The sequence below is a fragment of the Centruroides vittatus genome, unplaced genomic scaffold (assembly GCF_030686945.1).
Source record: "Centruroides vittatus isolate TY-2023 unplaced genomic scaffold, ASM3068694v2 contig_452, whole genome shotgun sequence".
Taxonomy (NCBI): Eukaryota; Metazoa; Arthropoda; class Arachnida; order Scorpiones; family Buthidae; genus Centruroides; species Centruroides vittatus.
Window position 1 is genome coordinate 440,668 of NW_027122248.1, and position 14,565 is coordinate 455,232.

At 28.5% G+C, this 14,565-nt stretch overlaps 2 protein-coding genes and 1 long non-coding RNA gene across 3 annotated transcripts in view; all 3 read right to left on the bottom strand.

The window, feature by feature from the left end:
* Positions 1 to 14,565, bottom strand: part of LOC136977233 (glutamate receptor ionotropic, kainate 2-like) — a 142,749-nt gene that overhangs the window by 68,950 nt on the left and 59,234 nt on the right. The window lies entirely within an intron of this gene.
* LOC136977240 (venom protein 29-like) lies at positions 1,545 to 2,539 on the bottom strand. The gene is made up of 5 exons (XM_067272712.1): positions 2,351 to 2,539; positions 2,191 to 2,261; positions 2,004 to 2,114; positions 1,802 to 1,831; positions 1,545 to 1,719 (listed from the first exon to the last, which is right to left on the bottom strand). Exons 1-5 carry the CDS (start codon positions 2,442 to 2,444, stop codon positions 1,645 to 1,647), a joined length of 381 nt encoding a protein of 126 aa, XP_067128813.1. The 5' UTR covers positions 2,445 to 2,539; the 3' UTR covers positions 1,545 to 1,644.
* LOC136977241 (uncharacterized) lies at positions 5,761 to 6,161 on the bottom strand. Its single transcript, XR_010881052.1, has 3 exons — positions 6,069 to 6,161; positions 5,903 to 5,973; positions 5,761 to 5,823 (listed from the first exon to the last, which is right to left on the bottom strand). It is a non-coding gene; the product is annotated as an uncharacterized lncRNA (long non-coding RNA).

Genomic DNA, 14,565 nt, shown 5'->3' on the forward strand with positions numbered 1-14,565 from the left:
CTCATCTAAAATAGCATCATAAAAGCCAACTTCTTCACAGTAAGCCTTAATCCTGTCCCTCTCCCCCGCAAGGAAATATCGAAAAATGCCTTTTTAGTGTATATTCTGTTGACGTAATCTATTAAAACGCAATTAAAAATGCAAAAACCCGCATGTTAAAATAGAAGCTGAGTTCTTTACAGTAAGCCTTAATCCTGTCCATCTCCCCCCAGTGGGGGGAATTTCGACACGTATATTATATAAAAACACGTGCATATTCGAATGCAATGTTGTGTCAAAATTTCAAAGGAATCGGTATGAACAAACGAACGTTATATTTTATTTATATAGATAGATAGAAAAGGATCTGCTTTTGTCCATTCTCACAGAAAAGCAAACTTAGGTCGTCAGAGTTAGCGCCATCTGTTGGACATAACAGCCTTAATCCATATATAAAAATATTTTTGGAAGGGGGAAATGGCGGTCTTCACATATGCCAGAAACCTTCGCGGGAGTGTATTAAACAACTTCCCGAAGTTTTATGGCAATCGGATAAATGGTGTAGTAATGCATGAAGGACAAACAGACACACAGACATACATTCGTTTTTATATATATAAATTGTAAATGCTAATAAGAAATATTTTAGTCCTATCCCACTGGAGATACGACACGTAATCTTCTCTATCTCCCCACTTCCCTGACCTTTAACCACCTAAATTTAATAGCATCGATGATTCTAATATACACGTGTCTTTGCAAAATTTCAGAAATTTTAGACGAAGGCACAAGAGTTATTAATTCTTACAACAATTTAATTATTTAAATAATGACATTCGAATCTAAAAAGCCAAAAATTAATTTGCTCATTACGAAAGAGTGACGTCAATTCTTTCCGCTGTCGCATTAAAAAAAGTAATTGTACAGGTATACCTCGCCTTACGTTGGTAATTGGTTCCAGGAGAAACGACGTAAGTCAAAAACTACGGTGGAAAACACCGATAATGAGCACTAAAAGACCACTAAATAAGACGACAACACAGAAACAGATGTTTTCATGTTTCATTCTCTAGGATTTATGATGATTATACTAACATTTACTGTAAACGTACATATTTTAATATGATTTTATGTGCTTTTAACGCTTTTCTAGTGATATTACGACTTCAATGTTTGTGGCGGACAGACGTAAAGTCGAATAAAATGACTTAAACTTGACCAACTAATTCGAGCGATGGGTTGACCGTTAAAGCCGAAAGTTATACGTTAAACCTGTGTAAACCGGAATCGCGCGGTACCGAATATTTTTCCGGTTTGGCAGGTTTTACTGTACAATAAATAATAAATAAAAAACACTTAGGAAATTTTGAAACAGGAGAAAATAAATTATCATTCTTAATCAGGAATATTTATTTGTATAACAAAATTTATAAGCACGATTTATATATTTATTGCCATATTTAAGAGAATATTACTTTTAACATTACGAACTAACGAATTATATTTTAAGTTTAAAGCGACTCTTAAGTAAATGTTACACGTAATTAATTTATAGAAAACAATAATTTAATGCTTCATAATCAATTTAATTCTTTAACTGTTCGGATACAAAAGTTACAGTACAATTGTAAGAATATTAGAAATTATAATCATCCGAGATATGATCTATGCCCGAAGCAAACAATATTGGACACTTTCATTCACTGTTGACACATCTTGATGGTCTGGATCGCCTAGATCCTAATTGAAATATATATATTTGTGTATAAATTAATTATAGTAAAAATTTAAATATATAAAAGTAACACGCATTATATATTACCTTGCTTTTTTCCCGCAAACATTCAACAATCTAATGGAACAAAATTCATTTTAGATTTTGCATTAAAGTCGAATTGATTTCAAAAGTTTAATGTATTTTTTATCGTAAATTTTCTATAAATTAACAAGAATTGCTACGAAATCTTAATATGCACTTAATATTTAGAATAAATCTGTCTGCAAAATACAAAGAAACAGCTTACATCGTCGTCTCTGGATACATCATTTTGACAAGCATACGTTAAAAGGGCATCCAATTTGCCATCGACTTCTTCATAAAATGTATCTACGCATTCATATAAGATATCGGCTGCCTTATAAAGAAAAACATTCGTTTAAAAATTCGTTTAAAAAACCAAATCAAAATTGAAAATAGGAAAATAAGCATACCTTTTGAAAGATTTTTGGGGCACGACTAATAGTGCAATTTACGAATCTCAGTAGATATTTGTCGGGTATAGCTGAAAAAAACAAATGTAAATCAAAGTAAATTATAAATTTAGCTCTTATCGCAATAGAAAAGAGAGAGAATAGAGAAATGCAGCATTACAGCACACAGCATCTTGAAATTCATCCGGAGTAAATGATTGTACAACTCCAAATACAGCCAGGAATGAAAATGCTGCAATTAAGTACACTTTCATCTTTCGTCTTCTATTCGAATTCGACAAAATGTTGTAAGATCGAACAATTACAAACCGAGTTTAACTTCAATTTGTGGGACAACTTCTTAGGAAAAGCAATTTATTTAAGTTAAATAAAAAAAATCGGATGTGAATTCACATCCGACTATTTTCCTTTATATCCTGTTTTCGTAAGGAAGCGATTATACGTATTATTTATCTGAAATGAATTTCTGTTTAATTATCAGACTAATTAATTCATTAAAATTAGATTTATCTTTGCTGTTTTTACATATTGAATAGTAATAATTACTACGAAACACATTTTACAGATAAGTAAATATTTTATTATTTTAGAATTAATAAAATTGTTGGTAATAAATATTTAAACAATAACGACCATGCAAAAATTTTGGGTCAATTTGAATCCAGCCGGAGACAGAGGGTATAGAACCTGAAGATAAAATACAAATCTTCAAGAAAATATGTACAGAATTTACCTGACGTCGACCTTTCATTGCACACGATATCAAGGAGTCTCACAAGGAGAGGTCTCTGAAAATTCAGAAGCCTTCTCCTTCTGAACTTTTTATGAAAACTTTTTATATAATTAATTATTATAAAATGGCTGAAAAGTTAATTTTGAAATAGAAATGAGATTCATGAAAAAATTGTGGATGTTTATAACAAATATTTTAGTCCCACCCCAATAAAGATATACATTTCTCCACCGGGGTGGGACTAAAATATAAATAATTTGAGATTTAATTTCAGATTATTAATCCCAAAATTCTTCGAGAAATGCAATAAAATTCGGATAATTAATAATTTAATTATCCGAATTTTTTGCATTTCACGTTTCAACGTGTCCCGAGTTCAAAAATGTGAACATCTTGGAGAGGGTTTAACCGATCGCCATACTTTCCCTCTGTTATATATAACAGAAATTGCAATTAATAATTGATCAACGAATTGAAAATGGAAATGGAAAATGGCAATTTGATTTAGAAAATAATGTCTTAAAATTTACAATTTCAGTTTAGATTTTAACAAAATTAAAGGATCTTTTCTAACGTTATCAGTTGATTACAAAACTTTAAAAAATGCCGCATTTTGACAAGAAATGCTTTAATTAGTGCCAGTTTATCGGAAACTTTTAATAATATCCTTTTACTCTGATTATTAAAAGTGAAACCCTTACAACTTTCTTCGTTATCAAGTAATTTTGTGATGATTGCATTTATCAAAACATATCGCTATTAGCTTACATTAATACAGTGTAAAATTAAAACTTGAACTACTTAATAACTCCTGTGCTTTTTGTCGAAAATTTCTGAAATTTTTCATGGAGGTTGGTGTATTAAGATCATTTATGCTATTAAATTTTGATGGATAAAGGTGGTGGGGCTGAGCAGAGAAATGATTTCTATGTATCTCTAGTAAAGTCGTAGACTGATGAACGATGATTTTACTTCTTATTAGATGTACAATTTTGTATAAAGCTCGTCCCTACCCACAAAATTAAGCTTCTTGCCATCTTATAATAGTTAAAAATATAAAAAGTTTTTTAAAATAAAATTTCGTAACAGATGGCACCACTAAATATTTCTGGAAAAGTTAAGCAACTCGTTGCTGGATTTTTTATGTTGTCCTCGCTGGTCGTTGTTTACAGGTTTTACTTAGAATTTGTATTTACAGTAAAGTAAATACAAATTCTAAGGTACGACAGCGCAGAATTTATTTAGAAACTATATTATTTTTGATTCTTGTGAAACCGTATTGTAGTTTATGTTGTTCTATACTGACACAATGAAGTGACTTCTTTCAAATACTTGGCAGGTTATTCACTAACTGAATAAAAAGATGAATAACCTACCAAATGTTTGAAAGAAGTCACTTCATTGTGTCAGTATAGAAAAACTATATTATTATTATAACTGGCAAAATTAGTTGAATACAATTAATGTTCGTAAAAAGAAAACAAAATTTAAATTTGACAAAAAAAAAACACAAAAAACGAGCAATTATTTATTGTCACATCGTCACGATGCCAGGCTGCAAGTTTTAATCATATTTTTAGTTTACTGTATTTGATTTAAAATATATGCTCTCCATCTCAAGTTGGCAGTGTCTTGCCCCTGTAAATCATACTTTTCCTTTAACAATAGAGTCGGCACGTCTCTATTGATCATGAATCTAACTACTTTTCAGGGAAAAATTTTGAATTGAAATAACATGACTTTCGGTTAGAATTGGAAGTTCGTATATAATTAATCGGGACCTCCTGTCCCTAATCTTTCCATATCTGGCCTTGATTTCCATATATCTAACTCCGTGAAGTTAAGTGTGGTAGATGACTCTTAGATCTAAAATAATAATAATAATAATATTTTAATTTTAAATTGTCTTTTATATATAATTAAATTAGCAGTTAATTTTCATATGTAACACACGGACCGGAACTTTTGTTCGTTAAATCCGCTGTTAAACGACGTTTTACTGTATTTTCATTTTTCAATAAACATTTAATTTTCTCTTGTTTCAAAATTTCTTCTCATTCTTAATCAAAATTAATTTAATTTTTATAACTATTTTATTTTTTAAGTTAAAATTTTACGATATGACACGAGTTAAATAATTTTACCAGTAATTTCCTGTTGCATTACGAAATTTATAAGCACGATTTATATTTTTATTGCCATATTTCAGTGAATATTTCTTTTAACATTACGAACTAACGAATTATATTTTCAAATTATTATTTTAAGTATAAAGCGATCCTTAAATACATGTTACACGTAATTAATTAATAGAAAATAATAATTTAATGCTTCATAACCAGTTTAATTCTTTAATTGTTCGGATACAGAAAGTACAATTGTACGAATTTTAGACATAATAACCACACAAGGGTAATTCCGATATATGATTTATGTCTGAAACACACGATATTCGACAGTATCCTTCATATCTTGTTGACATATCTTGTCGGTTTGAGTTGCCTAAATCCTAATTGAAATATGTATATTTATGAATAAACTAATTATAGTAAAAATTTGAATATGTAAAAACACTCGCATAATACATTACCTTCGCTTTTTCTTGCAAACATTTTTGAACCTGTCGGAATAAAATTACTTTTACACTTTGAATTAAAATCGAACTGACTTTAAAAGATTTAATGTATTTTTATCGTAAATTTTCTATAAATTTACAAGAATTGCTACGAAATCTTAATATGCACTTAATATTAAGAATAAAGCTGCCTACAAAATACAAAGAAAGACCTTACATTCTTGTTTGTTTGTACATAATTGAAACAACGAAAATATAAAAAGGCATCAAATATGCCATCGACTTTATAAAATGTATCTAAGCATTCATGTACGATATCGGCTGCCTTATAAAGTAAAACATTCGGTTTAAAAATTCGTGAATTAATCTAAAAGAAATCAGAATTGAAAATAGGAAAAGCATACCTTTTGAATGATTTTTGGGGCACGACTAATAGTGCAATTTATGAATCTCACCAGATGATTGTCGAGTTTTGCTGAAAAAAATCAAATGTAAATCAAAGTAAATTGTAAACTTCACTCTTACTGCTATGAAGAAGAGAGAAAGAGAGGAAAGAGAAATACAGCATACAGCACACAGCATCTTGAAATTTATCCGGAGTAAATGATTATACAACTCTAAATACAGCCAGGAATGAAACCGCTGCAATTAAGTACACTTTCATTTTTGAATTCGACAAAATGTTATAAGATCGAACAATTTGAATCCGAGTTTAACTTCGATTTGTGTGACAACTTAGGAAAGGAAATTTATTCATATTATAGAAAAAAATGTCCGATGTGAAAGCATTTAATAATATCCTGCATTTGCAAGGAAACGATTATACATATTATTTATCTGAAATGAATTTTATTTTTAAATTATCATACTAATTAATTAATTTAAAAATAGATTTATCTCTACTGTTTTTACATATTAAATAATAATAATTACTACGTAACGTATTTTACAGACTAGCAAATATTTAAACAATAACGAATACAATAACAATAATAAAAATATGTATATAATTAATAATTAATTATATAAAATTTCCAAAAGATTAATTTTGAATTAGAGATGAGGTTTATAAACAATTGTGAATGTTTATAACAAATATTTTAGTCCCACCGAATGGAGATATACATTTCTTTACTGGGATGGGACTAAAATATAATTAATTTCAGATTTAATTTTGGATCATCAAATCCCAAAATTCGAATAAAATTTGGATAATTAAACTATTAATTATCCGAATTTTTTGCATTTCTACGACGTTCTAACGTGTTCTGAGTTCAAAAATGTATAAATCTTGGAGAGGGTTTAACCGATCGTCTTACTTTCTCTCTGTTATATTTCTGTTATATATAACAGAAATTGCAATTAATAATTGATCAACGAATTGAAAATGGAAATGAAAAATGGCAATTCGTCAATTTGATTTAGAAAATAATATCTTAAAATTTACAATTTCAGAAAGAGTTTAGATTTTAACAAAATTAAATGATCTTTTCTAACGTTATCACTTGATTTCAGAACTTAAAAAACATCACACTTTAAAGGGAAATGCTTTAAGTAGAGCCAGTTTATCGGAAACTTTTTACAATATCCTTTTATTCTAATCATTAAAAGTGCAGCTTTTACAACTTTCTTCGTTGTTCTCTGATAAATCTGTGATAATTGCACATTTCCAAAACATCGTAATTAGCTTACATTAATAAAGTCAAAAATTAAAACTTGAACTACTTAATAACTCCTGTGCTTTTTGTCGAAAATTTCTGAAATTTTTCATGAAGGTTTTTGTATTAAGAACATTTATGCTATTAAATTTTGATGGATAAAAATGGTGAGGCTGAGCAGAGAAAGGGGTCGTGTAGTAGTCCAGTAGGGTTGGACTTAACCATGATTTTACTTCTTATTAACATATACAATTTGGTATAAAGCCCACCCCTACTCTTAAAATTAAGCTTTTGCCATTTTATAATAGTTAAAAATATAAAAAGTTTTTTAAATAAAATTTCGTGACCAAATGTTGCCGGGAAAGTTAAGCAACTCGTTGCTGGATTTTTTAATGTTGTCGTCACTGGTCGTTGTTTAGAGGTTTGGATGTAAATAAAAATTCTAGGATACGATAGCATAGAATTTATTTACAAACTATATTATTATTATAACTGGCAAAAAGGTTTAGTTAAATACAATTAATGTTCGTAAAACGAAAACAAAATTTAAATTTGATTTTAAAAAAAACACAAAAAAACGAGGAATTATCTATTCTCATAATGCCGGGCTGCAATTTTTAACCATATTTTTAATTTGTTTAATTTAAAATATATGCTCTCCACTTATAGAAAACAATAATTTAATGCTTTATAATCAATTTAATTCTTTAACTGTTCGTATACAAAAGGTACAATTGTACGAATGTTAGACATTATAATCACACGAGAGTAATTCCAATATATGATTCATGCACGAAACACATAATATTTGGCAGTATTTTTCTATTCTTGACACATCTTGTCGGTCTGGGTTGCCTAGATCCTAATTGAAATATATATTGGGTAGTTGCATCCTTGAATGACCGGCTCTAGTGAATGACCACATTGTCTGAAATTTGTTTAAAATAAGCGCCACGGCAAAGAAAGAAGAAAAAAACTAATCAGGGACTTTCAGCATTTTTTTCTGTCTTATAAACAAACATACGCTCTTCAGTGTTTTGTTGAAAAAACTTGCCTTCAGTCGCCTCTACGGGATGGAATTTTGCCTCAAGGTTTGTGAAGGCTGTAATGGAGAAATATGACGTGATAATAATCTTCTTTCAAAGCATTCGTGAACACTCTGCAGATTGGGATAATGATACTGTCATAAAGGCTCAATTATTCTTTTTTCCTGCAAAAGTTCCAGACTAGCTTCTTACTTAATGTCTTTTCTCGAGTATTTTCATATACTGATGTTCTCTTTAATATTCTTTAGATAAAAAGTATGGATATTGCATACGGTGTTTTAAAAAAAGTAGAAGAAACAACCAGAAACTGGGAGAAATAAGATAACGCAATTTCAGGAAAACATTTGAAGATGATGAACCACCACACAAAAAACACGATGCATGGTACACAGGACGTCACAGAATACAATCGTCTCTTCGTGGAGATCTTAGATAATATAATAATGCAAATAAAGAGTAGGTTTCATACCGTATGAAAACTTGACTTCTGCTTACTGAACAGCAACATGTAAGACAAACACAAAAAAGATTTTTCAGAAAAATCTTTAAAAACCCCGGAGCATTCTCTGATATCTTCCGTTTGAGGAATGAATTGTCTGTTCTCTATTGTTCGCAAGAGTTTAAAGATAAGCCTGTTTCTGAGTTGGTTAAGTTTATATATGAAAATGGCCTTCAAATGGGACTAAAGGAAATGTATAAACTTACTACAACTGAAAGAATATTTTCTGCATTGCAGAGGATAAGAACGTATTGCAGGTCAACTCAAAGACAAGAAAGATTATCTTCACTGGCAGTGTTCTCGATTGAGAAAGCTTTACTTAATGACTTAAAAATTCGACCGACATTTTGTGATGAAGTGATACAGAAGTTTATCGAGAGCAGACTTTACCTTCAAGTGAAAGATTGCTACGATGATCGCCTTCCATCAAGTCATCCATAACACAATTGCGAGTAAGCGTTCTATTATTTCACTTACATCAGAATTGACAGAAAGAAATTGTTTATGGCTGTATTTCATATATCTAATGTTTTTCTCGTGATATTATTTCAAATATCGGAAAAAATATACATTTCTAATATGGACATACATCAATATTTTTATTTCTGAATATTATATTTCGATACTTTTATCTTTCTTCACTAAGAACAATGTACTTTTATTTTAAAAAATTAACTTTTTACCAACATAAAACAGTCGAAGTGGGAACCAGGCTGAAAATGACAATGAATATATGAGCTCTGTTCGAGGGATGTCAACTTATTCGTCCCATCTTTGATATAATTCGTTTTTTCTGTATTTACACTCAATTTACGTAAAAATTATTCTATTGTCCTGTTTATAATTAATAGCTTGTCATTGTTTCTGTTTACTAAATGGAATTTCACAGTAAAATATTCAGAAACTAAATTATAAAAGCCAAACAAATTAAATAGCTTAATTTTTACAATATCCACTTAAAATGGATAAAAGCATTATTACATATTTATTATTTATTCGTGCATATCGACTTCTTTCGAAAAAATAATCATTTATTGTAGAGTTTTTATAAGCTGAAAATTATTCTGTTGTCTTTGATGAAATTTGTTACAATTTACTAATTTTTACAGAAACATTAAATTTTAAATGATGACATTAGTTAAAATTTATTAATTTGTATACAAATATTAAACTTTAGACATATTTCTTCATAGTTCTTGGTGATCACGTGACCGAAAGCTATTTTTATCTTGGCGGGAATTTTCCCACAGTGATCTTTGTCATATCTAATTTGCATATTAGTGATAGTACATTACTAATCTTTATTAAACAGACCTAGACATTTTATATTATTTAAATTTGACTGGATTAGTAAAATAATTACATAAAATTTTTAGTATTTTGCAGGAAAACTTCAATCCAGGTGACGTAAGAGTCATCCACGGTTCGCGGGAGAATTTTTTATATCTAATTGGCATAATTATAATGGAAAATTATTAATCTTTATTAAACAGATTTAGTTATTGTGTATTAACCTCTTAACAGTGGAACAGTCGTACTCGGCTCTACCAGTTAGTTGTGGAGATAAACCGTGGGAGTTTTTTTAAGAATTTTCCCACGCGTTTTTCTCGTTTCCGTTTAGGAAAAAAAATTTTTAAACAGTTACGTCTTGTAAAGAAAAAATCGTTCTTTATTGTCACATAATTTTTTTATATATGAATTTTTTTCGCGGTAATTTTTTGCTAAAATTTTTTTTTTCAAATTTATATTAAATTCTTTTTTGATTTTCCATCCGATACGATTTTTTCAAAACTTTTGAATTTATTTTCAATTTTATAAAATTTTTTAAAGTTTTAGGCATTTAAGTAATGACGATTTTTTCCAACCTGCGAATCAAATTCAAGAAAATGTAATTGACAGTTAACGAATTTCATCCACAACAATAGAAGACGTAAAGGTTGTTATGACTACAACTGGCGGCCTTTCCCCCCAGACTGAAATGTGGGTGAAGGTCGTCTCGTGTTCTACTTTCTGTAGAAGTGACGTAATCATTGTAAATAAAAGAAAATTTCAGTATATCTTTTATTTAAAATTTTAAAATTCGTTGTTCAAATTTACACCGAAATATTAAAGCGGATTAAAATATTAGAATTTTGTAAATAAACTTACTTCACATATAATAAATTTAAATGAATTAATCTATAAGAAACAACAAAACAATAAAGAAATGTAGAAATATTTTTATATTCATTTTCACATTTATAACATATGTTATCGTCATTGATCGATATTTAATTTTAAAAACAATTTTCATCATTGGCATGCATCAGAAAAAAAAATGCACAACTTCCCTAAAACACACTTCATTGAGAAGGTCCGCTTCACTCTGAAAAAGCCGACAGTTTTATGTCAGAAATCCAACGTGTGACCTACTTTCTCTAACATAGTAAAACAAAGTAAGTTACAGTACAACAATACACATAAACATAAATAAATTAGTAGCCCAATAATACATACTTTCATGTAAATCCATATGTTATATCCAAAAGTCAGTTTTCCCAAATTGTTGAAAAATAAATTATTTTCAACTTTTCTTTTTGTAAAGTAGCATATTCTGAAAAACAAGTTCTATATTCAGAGTAAAATTTCCACCTTTTATCCGTTAAAAATAACGCAAAATGTACGAATCCACGTAATAAAAAATTCTCGCAGTGAACTTCGAAAAAACCAGAAACACAGATACACCAGACTCCACTGTACAAAATTTTCCCACGAACTGATTCATATTTTAATGCACCTGTGAATAATTTCATCACATGACGAAAAGTTTTTGAATAAAAGCTAAAAGTTTTTCAAAATTCTTTCATAAAATCCGATGAATTTAATTAATACACAATAACTAGATCTGTTTAATAAAGATTAATAATTTTCCATTATAATTATGCAAATAAGATATAAAAAAGATCATCGCGCAAATTCTCCCGCGAACCATGGATGACTCTTACGTCATCTGGATTGAAGTTTCCTGCAAAATAGTGAAAATTTTTATATAATTATTTTACTAATCCAGTCAAATTTAAATAATATAAAATGTCTAGATCTGTTTAATAAAGATTAGTAATGTACTATCATTAATATGCAAATTAGATATGACAAAGATCACTGTGGGAAAATTCCCGCCAAGATAAAAATAGCTTTCGGTCACGTGATCACCAAGAAATACGCCTTAAATTTAATGTTTGTGTACAAATTAATACATTTTAACTAATGTCATCGTTTAAAATTTAATGTTTCTGTAAAAATTAGTAAATTGTAACAAATTTCATCAAAGACAACAGAATAATTTTCAGCTTATAAAAACTCTACAATAAATGATTATTTCTTCGAAAGACGTCGATATGCACGAATAAATAATAAATATACAATAATGCTTTTATCCATTTTAAGTGGATATTGTAAAAATTAAGCTATTTAATTTGTTTGGCTTTTATAATTTAGTTTCCGAATATTTTACTGTGAAATTCCATTTAGTAAACAGAAACAAAGACAAGCTATTAGTTATAAACAGGACAATAGAATAATTTTTACGTAAATTGAGTGAAAATAAAGAAAAAAACGAATTATATCAAAGATGGGGACAAACAAGCTTACATCCCTAGAACAGAGCTTATAATTTGTTGTCAATTTCAGCCTGTTCCTACTTTGACTGTTTTCTGTTGGTAAAAACTTATTTTTTTAAAATAAAAGTACTTTGTTGTTAGTGAAGAAAGATAAAAGTATCGAAATATAATATTCAGAATTAAAAATATTGATGTATGTCCATATTAGAAATGTATATTTTTTTCCGATATTAGAAATAATATCACGAGAAAAACATTATATAAATGAAATACGGCCATAAACAATTTCTTTCTGTCAAATAAATTACGGATTAAACGGGTTTATTTAGAAAAATTCAAACGCGAATAACTGACTTTAAATATAGAGAGGATACAGTATGCTTGTTATGTGATAGTATCTGCGTTTACAAATTAACAGAATTTTCCATTTTTTTTTTTTTACACATTATAATCTAGGAAACTATGTTTAATAATAAGACATACTACAGAAAGGGTAAGAAAGGAACGTCAGTCATTGTATCTAATGTATTATTGAAAGTTTCATTCATATAGATAATTAATTTTATCAAGATACATTTCTCCAGAAGAAAATTATCAATATTTCTCGTAAATATAAGTAAATTTTATTATAATTTAGATAAAAACTCATTTTTTCCCCACGCATGGCTTCTTTCCCCTCCCTCTTACTCCTATACTTGGAACATTCCATTTCATAATTTGATGTAATAATAACGTTTAAAATGATTCTAAATAAAATATTGACACTTAAAGTAGGTTAATATAGGCCTATATTGTCACGAGTCTCAGGTGTATTCATAAAAATGTAATAATCTATACAATAATACTTTCTCACATGCTCCATGTGTTAAAGTTTGCAGCTGTAATTGAAGTAATATATAAAGAAACAAAATGTTTATATTATCAATAGTTATAAAAGATATCTTATTTTCACGTAGAAAAACAAAATAAGACAGAAGAAACAGACAATCACACGATATCTCTATCCAGGACATTCTATAATTGATTTCAAATTTCTAATGTCGACATACATGAATATTTTTGTGTGTGTGAATATTATATTTCGATACTTTTATGTTTCTTCACTAAGAACATCTTAAAACATTAACTTTTTACCAACAAAAAACAGTCGAAGTAGAAACAGGCTGAAAATAACAACGAATTATAAGCTCTGTTCTGGGGATGTAAGCTTGTTTCTCCCATCTTTGATATAATTCGATTTTTTTTCTGTATTTACACTCAACTTACGTATAAATTATCGTATTGTGCTGTTTATACTTAATAACCTAACTTTGTTTCTGTTTACTAAATTGAATTTCACAGTAAAATACTCGGAAACTCTAAATTATAAAAGCCACACAGATTAAATGGCTTAATTTTTACAATATCAATTTAAAATGGATAAAAGCATTATTAAATAATTATTATTTATTCGTGTATATCGACTTCTTTCGAAGAAATACTCATTTATTGTACGGTTTATGTAAGCTGAAAAATTAAATTTTAAACATATTTCTTGGTGAACACGTGACCGAAAGCTATTTTTATCTTGGCGGGAGATTTCCTAGTGACCTATCTCATATCTAATTTGCATATTTGTAATAATATTTGTGATAATCTTTATTAAACAGATCTAGACATTTTATATTATTTAAATTTGACTGGATTAGTAAAAGAATTATATAAATATTTTTAGTATTTTGCAGGAAACTTCAATCCAGATGACGTAAGAGTCATCCATGGTTCGCGGGAGAATTTGCGCGATGATCTTTTTTATATCTAATTTGCATAATTATAATGGAAAATTATTAACCTTTATTAAACAGATTTAGTTATTGTGTATTAATTAAATTCATCGGTTTTTGTGAAAGAATTCTTTAAAACTTTTAGCGTTTATTTAGAAACTTTTTGTCACCTGATGACATTGGACAAGAGCATTTTCGTTTTGTTTATTGTATACGACAGTTCGCGCCAGATTTCGTAAAGTGCGGTTTAATAATTCTGTTTCTCGTTTTTTCGAAGTTCACTGCGATAATTTTTTATTACGTGGATTCATACATTTTGCGTTGATTGCAATGGATATTTTAAGGCATAAAGTTTACTGTGAATTAGTTCTAAATTCAGAAAGAAAAGTTGAAAATAATTTATTTTTCGACAATTTGGGAGAACTGATCTTTGTTTGGATGTAAATGAAGGCATGTAAATTTATTTGTGCATATAATTATCTAGTTCTAATTTCGAAACATT